Genomic DNA, 21,159 nt, shown 5'->3' with positions numbered 1-21,159 from the left:
GGATGCAGTGGTCCTATTTTTCCCTATCTGACAAATCTATCTTAAAAAAAAAAAAAAAAAAATCTCAGAATGGCCTTCAGCAGCATGATGTGTCTTTGTTTGTTTTCCCAGAGGTGGGTGGGGTTTTTTTTGTCCCAGTCCTTCTTGGATAGGTGATAGTGTAGCACCTAGCACCCCCTAGGCGTGGGATGCTGCCCACCTCCGCTGCCTCATGTGAAGTATCGACACTGTGTGGAGTCAATGTAGCAGTAAGAAGTGCAGCGCAATTTCCCGTAAGACCTGGAATAAAAGAGAATATCTCAGTTTCAAAGCACGGTATGGTTCACTTACACATCATCTAGTTCATGGATGTAGCTCTCTGTAGGAGTGAAGAATATGCATATGCAGCAGCATATGGGAAACTAAATAGGAGGGCAATTTTCATCAGTGCTCGACTGTGTTCTCCTCTGTCAGCAAAAGGCATCCAGGAGAAACTATGAGTGAAGATTTAACTCGCAGTAATGTCAATTAAAAAAAACAAAATCCCTGTTGGCATCAGGACCAGAGCATTTCATGGGGGTGGATGCAAAAGGCCCTGGCGCTCACCCACGGGAGCTGTGGAACAAAATATCTGAGGCTCTGAGTTAAGTGTTTTTCCAGTTACTCCCAATAGCTTCAGCAGGCATGACTGTGTCTGTCCTTAATTTCTTTTTCATGTACTTGAAATAACAAGAGTGACACATTCCCACATTAGAAATAATTTTTAAAAGAGTAAATTGAAGAGTCCTTGCAAAATAAGGAAAACCAGAGATTTTATCTTTCTACTGACAAACTGAGCAGTGACTTTACCTACTGAAGACCTGACCAGAACTGTTAATATGAATTTAAACAAGTTTTCATTGTTGGAATGTCTAAGTGAATAACCCATCCACAATGTCAAGCTGTGCAGCTTTAAAACTACATCCTAGGATAACCCACATTCTCAGACTAACATCAAATCTGAAGAGAAGGTGTGTGAAACAGGAGGAGGGATCTGTGGGCTGGAAAGAGTGAAAAATGGGAAAATCAGTTGCAGCAGAACTCTTGGAGGAAAGGTTACTTCGGGGTAAAACTCCCATGGGAGTGTCATACTCACATACTCAGCCCACTTTCTCATGATTCACGGCTTTTTCTTTAGTTTGACAGATAATTTGCAGACTACACACAAAAATAAAAGATCTCAGTTGTTCTTCAACAACTTGAATATACAAGAAAAGAGAAATTTATAAAGTTTTCCTCAAGCTTTTGTGGTGCTATATTGGGCACCAAATTTGAGACTCTTAGAAGGGAATAGTTTTCACAGTAGAGAACAACTCTACACTGTCTGAAGGTGAGGTCTCTGTAAAATGTTTCAGTTTTGTCAGGTTGACTGGTCTGGATTTTAGTAATCTCTTATACCAAAAGTGCTCCAACAGTGGAAGGATTAGCACAGCGCTAGATTTACAAAGACATCCTGTGGTTTCTTATTCCTGTCAATTAGCACATTATTGTTCCCTGAATGATGAGGGCTCTGCACGTAATTTAATTTGCAAATTAAATGTTTCCTGTTAGCCAGTAACAATACCTGACAGCTAAATAGAGGTGCTGCTGTTGGAGGCAAAACGCTGAGCAGAGGAAGCTGCCTAAACAACGGCAGAGAAGGCAAGACAACAGTAAGCAGATGTTTTACATGAAGGACTTTGCTACACAGATCTATAGCTTTGCATCTGCTGGTGAATGAATTTCCTGCGCTTTGGAAAAGCTGACAGATGACTGCTTGATTCAAAACAAATACCTCCCCAGAGTACCCATTAATGGGAAGGGCAGCAAGAGGCTGGTACAAGCCCGTGGTTTGGATGTTGTGGGTTTTTTTTTTCCTTCAGTGTGATCATCTTGTCACGTTCTTTCCTACTTTTTTAATGTTATGGCTGGACATTAATGTGACCAGATAAAGAAATCTTGGCAAGAAATGGGCAAACATAGGTCAGTGTGACCTTCATTTGTTTTGTGCAGTAAGGGGCATGTACTTCTTACTGTGAAATGAGATTTAGCCCTTAAAGTAAATGACATGCAGAAATTATTTGGTAGACTCTTTCTTCCCTGCTACTAGCAGTGGTCCCAGTGGAACAAGATTTAGTGGGTAAAACTCCTCAGTTTTAAAGCTGGAAAATAGAAAAAAGAAAGGAAAAACACACACAAAACCCCACTCCATAAACAAACCAAAAAAACCCCCACCAAACCAAAGTGAAGACCTCCTTTTACATACCCAGGAAGGTATGTTCTACATGTCAGGTACCCAAAATCCATCCCATCACAGTCTTCAACCCCCTCATGCTTGTAGCCATCTCCGCAGTAAGCACGGCGGCACCCTAGTGAAAAATACAGAAATAAACACCTTGCAGGCACTTCACTTGTAAAAGAAACAGCTAAAGTAACTGGAACTAGCTTTTTAAGGGTTAAGTATAAAGCAAGATATTTTGGGGAAGGCATTCTGTAAGGACTGTCTTAGGGGAAGCAGTACTTCACTGCAAAGAATGTACTTTTTTAGGCTAATTTCAGTGGTGAAGGGAAAGAATGGATATATACTGAAAATAATTATTACAAAATCACTAATTACAACAGCACTTATTCAAAACTTATTATTGCCATAGATAATTACCATCAAAACAAGTTAAGGGAAACATAAAATACAGTTAACATAAATGATTCGGGGAAGCCACAATCCCAAAAAAATGATCTTAGGTGGGTAACTGGTGTGAAATTCCCAACCTAGACCATTACCCAATTCTGTGCAATATCTCTGTTTGTCTGCTGAGTTTCCACATATGAACAAAATTATGCAGCCTGTCTATAAAGAAATAAAATATATAAATGTTGCCAAAATCATGTTTTTCCCACTGCTGACTCCTACTGACTTGAGCGTGAGTGGGATTTGTCACATTTTTTCATGGTGACTGACATGTAGGCTGCAGTAATTTGTGGGTTTGTTTGCCATTTTAGCAACTGGACTTTGATTTTGATATCTTCAGCATATTGAGAATGACGTTCTAACGTGAACAAATTCATTTAGTTAAAATCCCTTTGACATCTTCTGGGAGAATCTATTGGTGTCAAGCAAAGGATTAAACAGACACTCAGGAACAGGGAGTTTTTAAGAGGCTAAAGTGAGTTATTTACAAATAGAAATGATTAATTAATTGCACCAAGGATGTGTTTGTCAGAAACTGATGCTTCTAAGACCAACAAGCCTTTTTTACAATAAAATTCATTTAACATTCTGCTAGCCTTTTCCTTTTGGTTCAGTTACAGGAGAAGAGTGATGACAATGTGCTCATTTCCAAGTAACTCAAGGATGGCTCACATCAGTGTCAGAAATCTGTGTACTGCAAGGTCTCCATTGAGGCTTTGCACAATGCACAGCACAGAGAGCACGATGTGCCCTCAGACAACAGAGTTTTGCAGGCAGTAGAACTAATGAACACTATCTTGCTGCATGGTTGTTCCCCACAGCTGATTGCAAGTTCTAATTTAATCGTTTCCTCATGTCTGGAAACAGAAAAGATGTTGTCTACTGTCTCTCTGGAGCACTCTGCAGTCAGGCAAGCTTAGTGGGGCTTTTATTTATGTGTCTCCCTAGACCTGTTGAGATGGAATTGCCTTTGAAATCTCTTTCCTGGTGTCATCAAGAAGTTGGCTGGGATTCCTAAGTCATAAGGGGAAGGGTGGTGATGGACAGGTGGATGGAGGAACTTGCACAGGGCATGGCTGCATACACCCCATTTTCAAAGTCAGCGAGTGATATGTAAATGAAAAATTGCATCTTTCAGTGTTGGGTGATACTGCTCTGAAATGTGAAGAAGCATCCTTTTGCTGGGAACAACAGAGCACCAAACCTACTATGTGGAGATGGTGTAGGGCTGTGCTGTGGGGAAGGATTCAAGATGTAAAAGTAACTGAGAGGAGGAAGTGAAGGTTACCACAGCTGCCCAAATGCTTATATGCTTAATCCACAATCAGCAAAATGGAAGGAAGATGGAGTAGACATGAATTAAATGTTATGTAAACATGATAGTGAAGGTAGTGGGCTGACACCTTCCGTATGCAAGCAAATAACACAATCTAAAGTGGTGTCTCTGGACTCAGGATCTATTTTATTGTAAGAAACAGTGTCTATCCCAAGGGCTCCAGTGTCTATCCCAAGGGCTGTGCTGCACTGGAAAGGTGTGCTACAGATCTTAGAGGGAGCTGGCAGCCCCCAGGAAAGGTGTGTATGTAAGCCAGCTGCTGGATGGCCCTTGAAATACACTTTCACTGAATCGACAAGGATGCAGAGAAGTGCTGTTGTCACCTCTTTCCTGTGCTGGTGTGTGCAATCCACACGGATGGAAGCCTCACTTTTCACCCTGTGGCCATCGTGCCTCCCTTTCCATGGGCCTGCCCTTGATCCACACACCACACAACTCTCCCACACACAAGCAGTGTACCCTGTGGTACAACTAATGCCCCTTCCCTGGCAGGAAGAAGCCCCTCCTGCTGTGCTGTAACTTACTTATGCAGTCATCAGTCACAATTGTGTTGCCGTCATCGCACTCCTCCCCATCCTGCACGATGCCATCTCCACAGGTGCCCCCCTCCTCCAAGCGGTAATCCACGGGGTACAGAGGGGTGAGCTGACCAGGCAAACACACAGTGGTTACTGAACCAGACCAGCAGCAGCCTGGCTAGCAAGCAGAGGAGAAGGGCTCTTGGGGACAGGTCCCACAGCCAGGCTTTTATGGCTTGTTATTTGTTGGTCAGAGGGTTTATACAGAGTCTGATACAAAGTCCAGTAGACACAAGAAAGATCCTATTGCTAATTTCAGCAGGACTCATCTTAGCTCCTTGAAGCAATAAGGAAATATGTGAGTTTGGTTTGCAGGGTTTTAGTTCGGCAGCTCTGTACCCTGGTGAGTTTTCCCTTATTTTGTATTAAATAAAAACTCTTTTTTATCACCATAATTCCCTGAACTCTGCTCCAGTTTGTTCACCAGTGGTTCACAAGGAGGTTAGCAAAACCTGCAACACTGCTGAGTTAATTCCTCAGTAATTAATACTCCTGTGAATAAAATTCACAGAATTATGTACAGTTGTGGCAGTGTTCAAAAATGAGCTTTTCCCCATTTGCTTAACTGACTCTGTATGACACCTTAAGTACAGAAGTGTATTCTGTATTTCAAAATGAAACATACACTCACGGGTTTTCTGAGACCACAGTCATATTTTCACCTGGACTGGGAGCCATCCAAAGGTATCCTTGAAATACAAAGATCTCTGATCTCTTCTAAATGCTAATGCGTTTTCGGTGTTTAACCGGTCCAATTCTTCTTGATTGTTCACCACAAAAATCTGGGGAACACAAAAAGAGGTGATTGGTAACCTTCTCAAGAGGTTCTTTGGATTATCACAGAATCTAGTTTGGCATACGTATCTTCAAATAGGTAAATAATAAGCAGGGAAATGTTTCAGTTGTTTTCAGAAAGAGAGGAGGTGAGAAGCTACAGCAATGGAAAGAATGGAGTTTCCTGGGCCCCTATTTTGAAATGCACATCCTCAAGTAAAAATCATACAAATAGTGGTGCACAATCACTGCTGAGAAGAGCTTTCTGATGCTCAAATGGTTTGATGCTGAGGCAATTGCAAAATCCAAATGGGCATAAGTTCTTTTTGTGGATTGACTATAACTTTTAGGCATGTTTGTGGCTACAAAATAAATAATACATGGCTCAATATGACCTTCACTTAACTTTTACCTCTTTGTTATTTCTTTAGATTTAATTGACACTAAAATGCATGTTTCTTTATATGCATATACTATGGTCTGAAGCCAAGTCTCCAATTATACTGCAAAAAAAAAAAAGTTCAAAATGGAAAAATTAGGACAAGCTGCTCTCTTACCCATTTCTTTAATGTCTCAGCCACTGAAATTGGATGTAAAAGACATTAGGAAATAAACTCTTCCTTCAGCAGCTTAATCAATTTAATTTTTGTAAGATTCAAGCCATTTTTAAATTAAGAAAAAGCAAATGGAGTGTTTCTGGACAAAATAGATTTAGGTCTGAGTCTGATTCTCACCAGCATAAACAGAACTGGCTCTCTAAAAAACAAGTTACCTTGAAATTTTTACATAGCAGAACATTCCCATAACCCTGGACGAAGGCCAATTTCATTACAGCAGCATTGAATAAAAATGCTTTCAGCTTGAATGAAAGGAAGCAAATAAATAGGAAGCCAGCACAGAATGATTCTGTAATTGTGTTCAGGAGCTCAGAGCCCAGCCCTAGAGCTCCAATTTCTCTTGAAATCAATAACAAAACTATGCTGTCTCAAACCATTACAGATATCAGCCTTTAAAATTGCACAAGATTTAAAAAATTGAATGAATCTTAGCCAGTGACAGAAAAACAGCACTTTGTTTCCCAGCCTCTGCCCTCCTCTGGAGGAGCTGCTGGGTGCATGGGTGGTGGCACTGAGGTTGTGCTGCTTTGGCAAACCACAGGGCCAGGGCACAGGGCACCTCTCTGTATCTTTTCCATGTGCAGCTATAGAATCCTGACAAGAGCTTTCAAGTGGCCCAAGACAGGCTTCAAAGCTGCTACATGGGGATCTGGACAGAATAAACAATAGTGATGTTTAAGCTCTAGTTTAAGTCTAAGTGTTCTCTACTCTCGAGGGAGTAAAACAAATGGGGCAGGCAGGAAAACAGGGAATGCTGCTCTGGAAGTGCCTCATTTCCAGGGCTAAGCCTTGCCTTTTTGCCTCCCCACATTCCTGGCAACAAAATGGCACCTGGGGGCTCATGGTGATAGTGTATGGTATTTTAGACATTTACACTCTCATTACTATCTTTTAAGATCTATTACTATCATTTCTATCTTTTAAGATCCTATCTTTTAAGATAGGAAACTGTGCCTGATGGAGAAGGAGGGTAACAAGACCTCTACCTTATATTGACAGCCTTAAAGCTTTTTCTATGAATTCTCCTGGCTGCAAAGCACACAATGGGGTTTTTTTTTCATGCAGGGTGGTGTGATATGCACCTTTATTTCAGCACATTCAATTCTCACCATTATGTTTTCAAAAACAACAGGAGGGTTTTTTCTAATGTAACACAGCCAGGGATGAGCAAGCAGCTGGCCCAGCTGACAAGGCCTGAAACACACTTGTGCAAAAGGCTGAGCTCAATGACCCAGTTTAACGGTGTTGTGAGTGTGTCCCTTCCACACACCGTGACAGCTTTCTGACACAGTGACAGGTGGGCCTTTGACAAAGCTAATTGCTGCTCATTGGTATTCAGAGACAAGCAGACACCACAGCATTTCCACTTGCATGGAGCGGCTGAGCTATGCTGGCACACATCTTCATCACTGACTGGGTGCTGAACTGCACAGAATAATGAACAGAGCCCGGCAGAAGGAGAAGGACATAAAGAGTAGTTACAAAGCCCAAAGAAATCAGTGATAAAAAAATACTAGGTCACATTTCACCAGTGCCTTGTCCTTTAAAGTATTTTTCCAATTTGCTCATAAAAATGCTTTCAGGGCTAGAGATGGAAATCAGCCATATAATGTGTATGTCTGCAGACTGGAGCCCAGACACATGATTGTCACAGTTTGTGGAAACTCCTGTTATTGAGGATCCGTGCTCTGGGAGAAAGCTCTATTGCATATGTGAAATGCTTGATCCTGATATTCAGTTCTGAAATCACTGTCTTAAAAAAGTGTCAAACAAACAAGAAAGGTATGCTTACTTTACTGACCAATCTGAAATGAATTTTGATTTCATGAAATAAAAAGGATGGATTACATATGTACAGTAGTAGATGAAAGACAGCATCCTTAGGCTTGAAAAACATTTCCAAACATGTGCTACCCTACTGATGTTTTGGAACAGCTGCATTTCAGCACATCAACAAGTTATGAGTCTGAACTCTTTTGCACCTCTGGATCTCAGAAGTTTTGGGTACTAGAAATCACACATTGCCTATATATCTTCCTATTAAACAAAAAGTATTAGTGAGTACAACACATCTCATAATAAAAGCACTTCAGAACTGCACACATCCCCTCCCAGAAAACCTGCTTACCGCGGGAACTTTTGGGTAGCTGTGTCCAAACACAGATTGCTCATAGGATGGGTTACTCATATGCTGTGGGGTTCTGCAGAGACATCTCCCTGGAGGCCCTGGAAGTCCTCTTTCTCCCTTTGGTCCTATTGCAAATTGTCCTAGGAAGCAGAGGACCAGCGTGCCTTGTTATGAGGTTACTACACACCACACACAAAGAGCCTTAGGGGAAAAGTACAGGTCAGGTGGATATATATGCATTTAGCCAAGTTTTCAGACAGGCACAGCTCCTACCAGTTCCACTGGGAACCAAAGGGAGGCACTAATTCCGGTACTTCAGGAGAAAGATGCCAGTTTTTTACCACAGTCATATTTCAGATCACCTTCTGAATCTACCAGTTTCACAGAGGAAGAGAGAAACCATTTGCTTAGAATAAATGTCAGCCTGCTCGAAGCTACAGAAATTCAGGAGAGGATGAACACACAGATCACTCTACAGTGCCTACACACCAAGTTTTGTAGAGTCAGTCTCTGTGTAAGTCCACAACAGATTGGACTTGTGCCTTTGTACAACCACTTGAGCAATGCTGTTTCACAGGTTTCTAGACAGCAAAAACCCAACTAAAAATACAGGAGTTTTAAATGTTTTAATTAAATGTTAATTTAAAAAATACTCCTTTTTGACTTTCAAACTTTGGCGAGGATGCACTGCTCTGCAGATTTAGATTATGAGCCAATATGGTCATGCTGCAAGCAGTGACATCATTACAGAAATGTCTTTTAGGACCAGAATTTATATTCTAGAGAAAAAATATTAATAACCCTGACACATAAACTTTCTGTGGATGGGATAAAGCCTTGAAAAAGTAATCTCAAGGTCCTGGCTGCCTTCCCATCAGCACGATAAAAATTCTGCCTTCTGAAAGCTTCAAGATGCTTCTTAATGGGAGACATGAGATATATGAAGATTCTGAAGCTGTGCCCAGCTTTACAGATGTTCCATTTCCACACTACCACAAGAAGAGACCTCCAGTCTGCTAATGCAAGCAAGGGAAGGATAAAGGGAAAGCAAAATGGAAGGGGACATTGTGTGTTGTGGGTCAGGTATTGTCCTTCATGTCCATTTTGGACCCAGAAGCTGACCAGGGTTCATGTGCCTGCACAGCTCTGAGGATTATGGTTATTACAAGGTTTTCCTCATAATTTCTACAACACACACAATTGCAGTGAGCATAGATCTCAATCATTTAATTATATAGACAGTTTTTCTCCACTGCTCTCTTTTTCCCCTGACTCCTATCCCTTTTCCATTCTCTTCCCTTATTTCCTTAATGACACTGTAACTTGAATCTCATCTATTTTTCCCTTGCAGGGCTGCACAGGGTGAACATGTCCTGTCTGATTAGAAATCCCAGTTTTCACTGCAAGCCAGGATATCTGGAGAAGCAGACCTTTGATGATGGAGATTACCTAGTCTCTCCAAGACTGCCAGATGGCTTTTCATCATCCCCATCTACAAAAATCCCTCAGGGACCACATAGGATTTAGTTTTGGTTTTATCTGAAACACCAGAAACCATAAAGTAGGTTTTAAAGTAATGGACAAGGATGGCATGACCTGCCTCCAGGAGACATCCCCTCCTTGCCATGGATGGAGAAGCAAACAAAGCCCTGCAGCACTTTGTGCAGGGGGCCTAAGTGTGCCTGGTGAGTCAGGAGGGGCTGGGGAGCAGGGACACCCCTGGGGAATCTCCTCACGTCGGGCTTACCGAGTCCTGAGGGTCCGGGGGGGCCCGGCTGGCCGACAGGGCCGGGCCTGCCGGGCGGGCCCATGACACCCGCCGGCCCGATGTCCCCCTTGAGGCCCTGCAAGAGAAGTGACAGCCGTGTCTTGGCTACGCTAGTAACAAACAGAACAAAGACACATCAGCAACGAGCCAGCACTGGCTTCCCCCATAAGAAAGCCAAGACATTTGCCAGAAGAAACATGAGCTTCATGGACACAACCCGGGGAGCAAGGCCTCTCTCCTCTCCTCTCCTCTCCTCTCCTCTCCTCTCCTCTCCTCTCCTCTCCTCTCCTCTCCTCTCCTCTCCTCTCCTCTCCTCTCCTCTCCTCTCCTCTCCTCTCCTCTCCTCTCCTCTCCTCTCCTCTCCTCTCCTCTCCTCTCCTCTCCTCTCCTCTCCTCTCCTCTCCTCTCCTCTCCTCTCCTCTCCTCTCCTCTCCTCTCCTCTCCTCTCCTCTCCTCTCCTCTCCTCTCCTCTCCTCTCCTCTCCTCTCCTCTCCTCTCCTCTCCTCTCCTCTCCTCTCCTCTCCTCTCCTCTCCTCTCCTCTCCTCTCCTCTCCTCTCCTCTCCTCTCCTCTCCTCTCCTCTCCTCTCCTCTCCTCTCCTCTCCTCTCCTCTCCTCTCCTCTCCTCTCCTCTCCTCTCCTCTCCTCTCCTCTCCTCTCCTCTCCTCTCCTCTCCTCTCCTCTCCTCTCCTCTCCTCTCCTCTCCTCTCCTCTCCTCTCCTCTCCTCTCCTCTCCTCTCCTCTCCTCTCCTCTCCTCTCCTCTCCTCTCCTCTCCTCTCCTCTCCTCTCAGGAGTCAGCAACCACCCTGCTCTGACTTCAATCATTTGATAGCCTTTCTTTAAGGCTGCCTTTTTACCCCCTGTAACTCCCTAGGAGTGAGTGTCACTGAGAAAGAAAAAGGAAAACCACTGAGGAGCTGTCAAGGGCTTCCACAGTGACATTTCCCAGTCTTAGGGTGCAGCCTTTCAGAAGGTCACTGATGACTTTGACACACTATTTTCAGAATGTTTGAGGTGCCTGGATTCCTGTATCCCTTTGACTTTCACCATGGGTACAGCTAGGATAACAAATCATCACAAGCCAAGCCAGGGCTTGGCCTTATGAGTGCAGCTTAATGTTTACCATGCTGAGAAATCATGTCCCTCTGGCAGCAGGAGCAAATGCTGTAAAATTACCTGTGGGAGAGGGGCTTACACACAGTTAGCACACAATAGCTGATATTCTCAAAACTCAGCCCTAATTTGCCTCATGGGAGCTTGTTTGTGCAGCCATACCCTAAGGCATTTGGAAGTTTTAACCTAGAACTGTTTGGCACCTTCTCGTTTTTTGCTCCTGAATTTAATAGGGTGACACTTATTAAAAATAACTATATTTATCTTCCTGCTCATATACTCTCTAAGGCTTGGATTTCTCAGCTTTATATTTCAGAAGTGTATTACATAGCTTAAAGTTTAAATATCTGACTTGATTTTTATGTAACAGCAAATGTTATTTAGCATAATAAAAATGATATGCACTATGTAAGCTTTCTTTTAATGACAAAGGAGATTATTTCCTTGAAGATGGTGCAATTCCAGGCTAATGTGCATTCAGAATCATACAGTAAATGGTTGCATGTCTAATTTAAGAGTAGCAAAGCATATATATTAATACATGCTGAAATAATTGTTGTTATATAATATGTTACATCCCATGGATATGTTTGAATGTCACTTGCACCATTTCAGCAGAGGAAGGCTGATTTTGCCATGGCCTATAAAGAACTAATTGAATATTTGCTTTGTTTAATCCTATTAGGTAAGCTCTGAGCCATAAAAATATTTCAGGATTTATGTGAATGTCAGTGATGCTGATCTCTAATTACTTCTTACATTATGCAACACAGAACTAGCAGACCAGGATTTTGTAGCCCCAAAGAAGACTGTGGGAAATCTCCTTCCCCCACACAACAGCAATTTGACAGAGGCAAGGCGGTGCCAGTCAGACATGTGCTGACTGAAAAAAGCTGTTTTCTGTGTCTCCTGCTTGGAGGGATGATTGCTTAATGCCCTCCTGCTTAGCACTGATGAATTAAATTACAATGGCAAGGCTTGATGTTCAATGGTTTTGCCTTGTTCATCTTTCACACGTGCCCACGGCATTGGGAGAAGCTTTTCCCATTGACAATATTTGCGCTCATGCCCTTTCTTCCAAACTAGCACTACCTAAAGCCCTAAGTCATTCCTCCTTCTCAAGACTGAAACCCTAAACTTGGGTTTGCTTGGGGTCAGTTCCCAAGTTACAGAGCTTTGGGTGCTGTATCTCGGTCAGCTGTGTAAGGCTGTGGCTTGTGACTCCCAGCTCCTGGCCGCGTTTCAGGAAGAGCCTGTCCCAGAGGCAGGGAGACTTGGAGAAGTCAGTGAGCTAATCAAGACATAGCTGGGAATGGAAGTGGAAGTGACACCTGCTTAATTTAGCTGCTTTTATCTAGGCATGTCAGCTGGATCAAGAGACAGGAAATGGCCCCATACTGGTGGAAACTATCCTCTCAGCTGGACAAACAGCCAGACCTCTACAGCGCTTAAAGGCGGCAGCCAGACCCACAGAGCCTTAAAATGCCACTCCCTGTTTTTTTCAAAGGATTAGAAAAGAAGAAAGGAAATAGCAGGTTCACCAGTTACAGAGAGGAAAAGCCTTTTTCATGCTGAATCAGTGCTAAGATTGCGCTCAGAAAGGGGTTTGGGTACTGAGCCTTGGGACTAGAAACACCAATCTAGAGGCAGTCTATAGGTCTTTTAGTCACAGTAATTGTTGAATTATGACATGCTTATGTCACCAATCTAGAGGCAGGCTATAGGTCTTTTAGTCACACTGATTGTTGTCTTAAATTATGACATGCTTATGTCACCACATTTTTATTACGCCACCGTGTAAGGTGACAAAATGTCTAAGGTCAAATAAGGCGTGCGCAGCGTTCGAGTTGATCTGCAGGCACTGCATCTTCTCATGTCTTATGCTGTGGAAAGATATTCCACAGCACATAGGCAGGGCAGATAAACAGGGTTTAAAAAACAAAACAAATATACAAACCAAACCAAAACAAAACAAAATAAAACAAAAAAGCAAACCCCTCAAAACCAGCAAAGAGCACACAACAGCTTTTAAAACCTGACAAATCTAGGACAAAAAAATATTTCTTGTGGGTCATCTAGGAGATTTACACTGCTCATACCTCCCTTACTTGGAGATCTCTTACTTCCTACCTAACGCCCAACCCGTCTTTTTCCCCACATTAGCTACTTTGTCACTTCCAATATTACCTGTTCTCATCAGAGCAACAGTGAAGCAGGGATGTGCCTCTCCTTGCCACGCTGGGCATAACAAGGCTGCAAATAAATTACTTCCAGCTAAGCCCCTACCACTGAAATGCTGCATTGGTGGAGTCAGTATCCAATTTATACACAATTCCAAGTCTTTACAATTCACCTGAAACTCTGAAAACATAGCTCTGCTAGCATAATTTTGAGCTCTCTGGCTGCCAGGTGGGACTGGGTGTTGCTTGGGATTCAAAGGAAGCCTTTGAGATCTGATCAAATTGTATTAAATGAGTTCATTACCAATCCAGGATAAAACCAACTTTTCCCATGCTGCCTGGGCAGGGAGTTGAATGCTGCAGACAAGACTCCAGCCCTAAAGCTGAGGCTTTAGCTGCTGTGTAGCCTGTGCATGCCTGTGAGGTGTTCCAGGGCTTCTCTCCACTCCCTGTGCAACACAGTGCATGGTACAGAGCTTAGACCACACAGTCACACAGATGCCACGAGTCACAGGAAGAGGAAACACCGTGGTCCTACTTGTTTGCCTCGTTTTCCAGGTCTTCCTATAGGTCCTCTGTGTCCTGGTACTCCAGACTGTCCCTTGGGGCCCATCTCTCCCTTGGTGGGTGCAGAGGGAAGGAAGAAGGAGTTAAGTACATGGTTTTACCTGCCTCGAGCAAGACAGCAGATGCACATGGTTTTCATTCACATGATTCCTCTAGATAATGCTGGCACAGTTTCTTTCTTAGAAATTCAAAATCATAATAAAATAGTTTAAAACAAATGTAAAGTAAGAAGAAGCTCATACAATTTACCCACATACCCCTGAAAAATCCTTTCCTAAGGAAGAGATCAGAAACACACTCAGAGACTTGGAGAGGTCAAGGCTGGGAAAGCTCTCTGACCCCTTTGCAATGTCTTGCTTTGCTGTTAAGATGCGCATGTGATGAAAATACTCAGGGTAAGGAAGGTAAATTCACTCATCTTCTCATTGCTCTAGAAACAACTATTAATTCCTTTTCTAATTTCAGAGGCATGGTTTGATTATGTACTAAAATTATTCACCTTTAAGTTTTCCATAAGCCAGCACCTGAATTTTGATTGTTTTTCAAGTACAGAATAATGATGACCTAAAAACTGCTCAGGGTTGTTACTGCTGTATGCAGTAGTGCTATTTTGTTTCAGAGTACCAAGAAGGAAATATTTAATAGTTGCAAGTGAATAAAACCTTAGCATTTAAATAGGAAGGAGATTATAACTAAAGAAATAATCTGGGGGGGAAAGAGAAACAGCACCAAAGAGCTAAATCTGAGTTTTCTCTTAAGCTAAAAAGCCTAAAGAATTTGATCAAGTCCAGGCAATGCTGGTCTCTGAGTCAAGCAAGAACTTCAACGCCCTATACAATCCAGGAAGTCCCTGAATCCACTCATTGAGCCTGTCTCAGCACTTAACACAACTCCCAACATATCACACCCACTTACTTTTTGTCCCAGCATTCCAGGGAAGCCTATTTCTCCCTACAAAGTCAAAGGAGAAAAATAATCAGAAAATGTGTAGTGATCTTTGACAAAGCAGCACCTTCCTTGGAAGGAATAAAACAAGTGCCATGTGTGGCTATCAGTTAAGAACACCTGCACTGACTCAGCACTGCAGGTAATGCAGTAGGTGAATTTATAAGCTAAACTTTACTATAAAGCTCCTTGTATGGTGCCATCACTCCTCTGCCTGATCCTCTGCTGCCAGTTTCTGCTTCTCTGGCAAAATCATCTTGACTGTTCTCTTGTCCACAGGTAGCTCTGCTTATCTGGACAAGTCCCAAAGCCTGCCTGGGAATGGCACTACTCCATTTCCACCAAAAGCAGTTTATTTTTCCTTTCTTAGTCGAAGGAGCCCCCACGCCAGGAATCTCTCCCCCTCTTCCCCTCCCGGTGTATCATATGACCAGCTGACAGCATTTTGGGAAGCTGCCGTGATTCTGGGCTGCACAGCCCAGGAGGGGCTGGGGTGACTCCAGGGAAATCCTCATTAACGCCCTGAGCACCGGGCAGGGGGCACAGGGACGTGGAGCTGCCCCACTGCCCTCACGGCAGATGGGACCACTGCTTTCCCTCACCCCACCTGCCCTCTCTGGAAGATGCCTTCAGGTTCCTTTCCTCCATGCCTCTCCTGTTTTTCCCTGTCAGATCCTCAGATGCACATTCACAGCCATCTGGAAAAGAAAATTACCGGGTCTCCTTTGACTCCTTTGTCGCCTCTGTCACCTCTGGATCCCTGAAGAGAGATAACAGTAGAACAACAGCCTAATTACTACCATTTCATGGAGAAGCAAAACATATTTTTTTCCCATACAATGCATTATTGAAGTCAACAGAGTACAGTAGTATCTTCAGAGTGAGAGATATGCTTCATTTCTGATATCATAACAGAATTAATGCTAAGGACTGTAGGAAAAGGGAGTCATTCTCTCCAGATAATTGCTTTAAATATATGCTTTCCTGGACATAGTACTTTCAATATTTTTTTCCCCAGTTGGCTTCTTTCCCCAGGTCCCACTGTAAGATCCTAGAGTACAAAGTGTCTCAGTGCCAAAGCATGTGTCAGCTAACTAAACCGGACCAACAATTCAGGATTATTTTACCCATGCTGCAGATGGGGGAGCCTGTAGTGAGTTTCACTGTAGCAACTTGTTCATGAGAATACAGGGTGTATACATCATAAGTGTAAAACTCACTTCTTCAGCACCCCAGCCCAAGCCACAAGACAGTGCTCCTTCTCAATACATGTTTTCATTTCTCAGTGGGACTTTTAGACTTCATCAAAATTTAGCCTCATTTCCACAGTTGCACTTTTTTTTAAAAATGTGTTTCCAAATGTTAAATTATACATTATGCAGTTGTCACACTGACCTTTTCTCCTCTAGTTCCAGGAAAACCCTAAAGGGAATGATAGATATTTTAATGCTTCTCGCTTTCAAGATCACCCAAGAAGCCGGACTTTCAAACTTTGAAGTGAAGAAAAAGAACGAAGCACAAATAATTAATTGCATCAACACATAAAGGCAAATGAATATTTACAGCTCCTAGAATTGCACTGAAACAGAACCGTGAAATGTGAATTAAAAGCAAGACAGCTCAGCCCAAAAGCCATTATGAAAAAGCCAGGTAAAGCCAGCAGCTTTGATTATGCTTTGAAATTGAAACAAGTGAAAGAAATTGTAACTGAGAGTAAATAAACCATTAAAAGATGCAAATAGTAATCTGAAATAATTTAAACAATAATCTTCCTCTTCTGTTTTGTTTGTTTGTTGTTTTTTCCCCCCGGAACATACTTCAGTTTTACTTAAGTAATCTAGTGTGATCATTAACATAAAACTGAGTTTCTCTTGAAGAAACATAGAATAAACAAAGGTGTTCAGTCCTTCTTTCCAATCCTTAATGTGAATAAACTAATTGCATAATTTATTGCAACTGCCAGTAATATGCCTAGTTCTAGTAGGGGACCAAAATGATCTTCACAGTCTTATGAGGTGGGTGGAAAGCATTGCAGACATGATTTAATGCTGCAGATATGCTTAAGAACTCCATTTTTCTAGTGGGATACAATTATATCTGAGCTTGCTTTTAAAATAAATTACAAACATTCATAACAAAGCATTTTTATGAAAAGCCAAAAACACAGCCAAGCCCAAACAGACAACATAACCTTGCTTGATTTAGAACATATTTTTTATCTGTATTAGACACATATATCTTGATAAATGCTTTCCAGAAAATTCATGAAGGAAGCAGCTGTCAGCAGAGCATTAGAAACCAATGTCTGAAAATGCAGTTTAGTTAACGAACCTTGGAGCCCATTGGTCCTCTTGTACCTGGCAATCCCATCACACCCAACTCTCCCTTTTCACCCTAAAGGGTTCAATAAAGAGAGTTATTGAATGAGGCTCTCCCATGAGGTCATATTTGAATGTCTGACAGTTCAGCAGTTCAGGTCTTATGTCAAATAGTTAAGCCTGACCTTGGTGTAGCATTGTGGACAGGGGTTTATATTACAATTATATTCTGCCTGAGCCCTCACATGTTATCCTACTCTTCTGTTTGAATTTTCTTGTGTGGGTAACTTTTGCTTCAGTTTTCCCAGCTGTTTTTAAAGGTCATGCAAGCAAAGCACCATCAGCAGTGCATCCTTTTCTGCATGAAGGTGCATTGTCTCTACCCAGCATCACCTCCATTGAGCTGCAGAAAAGAAAGACATTTTGCTGCATGCCTCACAGCTTGTCGGGGCAGAGTGACTGCTTTTACAGCAGTTCTGAGGCACCATGTCTCAGAACAGTATTTGGAGCCAGTAAATCATGACAAAGTTTTACAACCACTTCTCTGGCTGCCATCAACTAATTACATCTAGCATGAAATAGAGAGTAGACCCCCAGACATGCAGCAGCGCTACCAGCAGAATACATTTGGCTCTTACTCTCCTTTGACCTTCACAGTCCCAGAAATTGAGGGGATTTTCCCATTGGCTGCTGCCCCTGCAGAAGTTCAGACAAGACGTGTAGGAACAAAGTAGGAGAAATAGGGACTGAAGTTAGACTGCGTCAAAGTAAGAGAAGACAAGAAGAATCAGCTGAAGAAACGGCAAATATCCACAGAGGTGGACATGAGTTTAAAAACCTGGAACAGTAGTGTACTGGAGATTTACAGCAAGATGGGGATGCAGCAAATATCTGTGCTGAAGAAGAATATTGTAAGTTGGTGAAGATCAGAGACAGGGAGAAAGGAAAGAGACATGACCAACTGAAATGACCACAGAGATCTTCTGCACTGTATTCAACCAGAGCCGCCACTGACAGGCAGGAAAATGAAATTTATGAAGACCTGAAGAAATGAAACTGTGAACCTACATAAAGAACAGAGGAGACCTGTAGCAAAAGAGACAATGAAAGCAGAAGAACCACCATCAAACAGCAAGAAGGACTTGCAGTTAAAGTGTAGGAAAAAATATTACTTCTGAATATGAGGGATGCTTCTAGGAGTGTGATGAAAAAGCACAGTAATAGACTAATTTGGACTAATGAGACAAAGGAGATTAATCAAAATTAGGAAGACTACATAAATAAAACTAACATCTATACAAGAAGAAGACTGAGTGTATGAGTTTTCTGTCTGCTTTCCTCTCTTCCTTCACTAAGACTATGAAGGAAGAAGTTGATTGAACCTTTCCTCTGCCCTCTCTGCTCCTGCTGTGGGAAATCGTAGCGCACAGTATGTTTGTGGGAGGAACCATTTCCCATCTCACAGTTCAAAGAGAACATTGATTTCTTTTAAGTACATACTCTTGCTGCTTGCCTACATTCCCACATACTACAATATGATGTTCTTCATCTAACACGGCTGGGAAGACCTTGAAAGTCTGCTTCCAAGATGGGGCTTAAATTCACAAGTCAGTCCTACTATTCTTGCAGTATCCAGAGCTAAGGCATCACATCCTCTGAGGTGGGGGCAGCAACCTTCATAGAGCAAATGAAAAGTCAAAGATTTACCAGCAAAAGCAGTTTCAAACCAGGCATTGTGTGCAGTCCTTTAGCCTAATACATCCTGGACTGAAGAAAAGCAAGTTGTCTCAAAAGTCCCTGTAGGAGCTCCATAAACCACAGCTCCTATGAAGAGCTGTTATACCTTTTGCATAAGCCAGTGCTTATTAAAGGACTATCCTGAATCTTTTTTTATAACAAATGCAGGTGAAACAGCCAGTTTGCAGTAGCAAAGCATGTCCTGTTGTTTCTTCTGCTATTGGTTAATAAAAATAACAGGAATTAATGTTTGTTTGTATGGAAATGAACTTCAAAGATGCGATTAGCCATTCTCATGGTTTGTCATCTCTTTCCCTTGATGTCAGCCTGGTATTTTCCCTCTGATCACAAGCTCACAGTACATCTTCAGGCAAAGGGATCCTCATAAAGAATAGTCATAACGATGGCAAGCAGTTTAGAAACACTGATTTGTGTGATTGTGAGACATCAGTGAGTCTTCATTGTAATAATTTTCAATTTGCCTTTGACATGTTTAATCCACGTAAGAAGTGCTACAGGGTCTGAACTGAAGGTGGAGTAACCTAACCCTAGGTTCTGCAGAGCAGTGTAAGAGAGGGGACAAGCACAGCGTGTCCTTGCACCGCTACAGCTTCCCAGCCCCCTGCAAGTGGCTGCTTAGAGATTTCCCAAGACAACTCTTCTGTTCAGATAGTGATGTTGAGCACTTTGTTCCATGTGGATTTTAGTCTTACCTTCGGTCCCACAGGTCCAGGCCATCCTACCGGTCCTGGCATCCCAGGGACGCCCGGGGGACCTGGTCTGCCCTTGAACGGAAAACACTGATTACAATGATTCATAAAAACACCATTCCTACACAGGTCCCTGCTGCAGACAGGGGATAAAAAGACCTGTGTGTACTTATGTCCATACAAATCCAATTCATGGTGAGAGCAGAACCAAACCTTTAACTAACTATTCCTGTTACTATGGTCCTTACTCTGAACATTCCTACATTGCTAGCTATAATTGCTCTTTATTAACTACTATATGACTAGCAATAACTACATACATACAGTTATTTATCTGTTTTAATTGCTGTTTGTAAGTCACTCTTTGAATATCTCCTAAAATGCTGCAGATTAGTGCTCTTCCACTGCATTTCACTGCTTGACAATATGATCTCACCATGATGAGATGTCATCATGACATTCAGGGCCAAGAGTGAACTCTCGTGGGCCAGACAGCTTTTAACAAGAGTTGTTCAGTTTTATTTCCAACCTGAGTGACTTCTCTTTCAGAATCTCCTTGTATTTGTCAGAAGAGTAAGTGTTGGTGTACTGTATTTAAATTTTAGCACTTTTTTGCAGGTTGGTGTGTTACTCTCTCAAAGACACTGTTTTGAACACTTGAATTTATATTAATAATATTTTTGTTTACTGTAGGACATTTGAAAATAGATTAAGAAAATTGCCTCTTCTGTTTATATGTTTTATATTTATTTGAATTCCTGTTTGGTAGCTGGTGTCAAAATCCTGGTATATTATTAGAAAGGTGTCAAAATCCTTGGTATATTATTAGAAGGGTACTTCTTTTCCTAGTTAGTGACCACCCCCTGCATATCTCTGATTTCATCCTGCATTTCTGTCTTCTTTAAAGTTAATTACATTAAATGGATGTACTAAGTGACTGAGATAACATATTCTGTTTCATCACATGTAGGGGCACATATTTTTGACAATGTATCATGGCTCCTATGTCCCCAAGCATAGAATTGTAGTCAGCATATTGCATTGGTGCCAGACCTCTGGAAGGGTGATCATTAATGGTTGTTCCTCCTTCAGGTCTGGCTGAGCCTTGTTTAGACTTCGGATGTGTAAAAAGTTTGATTTTGCTTTGGGTTTTTTTTGTACATCTTTTATAATAACTCCAACAATCTGCTTCCCATTGTCCACACAAATACTTCTGGTAATGTCTTTGGCTTCTCTCTGTGCTTTTACTCAGGGAATTTGTCAAATTCAAGCCAGCTGGGGCAGCTCTCCAGGCCTGCAGCCAGAGATGCCTGCCATCCACCCTGGGTACCAGTGAGAGAAGCACTAACAGGCTAAACATCAACATTAGTTAAATTTTATTGAACTGTGGTCTGCACTCCTCTCTGGCAGCTGCTATTAAATATTGGATGGGTTTCTGAGACAGCACCTTTATTCATACCTTTCTTCCAGGCCTGCCAATCTCCCCCTGCCAGAGAAAGGAATTTGTCAGTCTTGCAGTCACCAAGTGAAGCACAGTGGGTCTCAAGTCAATGCATCAATGCATCTCCATTAAAAAAACAAACAAACATGCAAACCCACAACACCCTCCCCCCAAAAAAACCAAATACCACCAAACAAAACACAGTGGATATCTTCATGCTCAAAACTGTGTTTACAGAGGTAAAATGAGAAGAATTGCTGTA

The 21,159-nt window shown here is 42.2% G+C and overlaps 1 protein-coding gene across 1 annotated transcript in view; it reads right to left on the bottom strand.

The window, feature by feature from the left end:
* Positions 1 to 209: 209 nt before the first annotated feature.
* COLQ (collagen like tail subunit of asymmetric acetylcholinesterase) overlaps positions 210 to 21,159 on the bottom strand; it is a gene marked incomplete at both ends in the record, with an annotated part of 38,927 nt that continues 17,977 nt past the window's right edge. Inside the window, 13 exons of the mRNA XM_084213615.1 lie at positions 210 to 279; positions 2,264 to 2,366; positions 4,547 to 4,667; positions 5,263 to 5,382; positions 8,120 to 8,259; positions 9,867 to 9,963; positions 13,718 to 13,798; positions 14,662 to 14,697; positions 15,407 to 15,451; positions 16,087 to 16,113; positions 17,023 to 17,085; positions 19,460 to 19,531; positions 20,916 to 20,942. Of these exons, the coding sequence (XP_084069741.1) occupies positions 210 to 279; positions 2,264 to 2,366; positions 4,547 to 4,667; positions 5,263 to 5,382; positions 8,120 to 8,259; positions 9,867 to 9,963; positions 13,718 to 13,798; positions 14,662 to 14,697; positions 15,407 to 15,451; positions 16,087 to 16,113; positions 17,023 to 17,085; positions 19,460 to 19,531; positions 20,916 to 20,942 (1,002 nt within the window). The remainder of the gene's footprint in view (positions 280 to 2,263; positions 2,367 to 4,546; positions 4,668 to 5,262; positions 5,383 to 8,119; positions 8,260 to 9,866; positions 9,964 to 13,717; positions 13,799 to 14,661; positions 14,698 to 15,406; positions 15,452 to 16,086; positions 16,114 to 17,022; positions 17,086 to 19,459; positions 19,532 to 20,915; positions 20,943 to 21,159) is intronic.

The sequence above is a fragment of the Fringilla coelebs genome (assembly GCF_963513975.1).
Source record: "Fringilla coelebs genome assembly, chromosome: 1".
Classification (NCBI taxonomy): domain Eukaryota; kingdom Metazoa; phylum Chordata; class Aves; order Passeriformes; family Fringillidae; genus Fringilla; species Fringilla coelebs.
The sequence above is the reverse complement of the archived record's forward strand: the minus strand, read 5'-3'. Positions and strand labels throughout refer to the sequence as shown.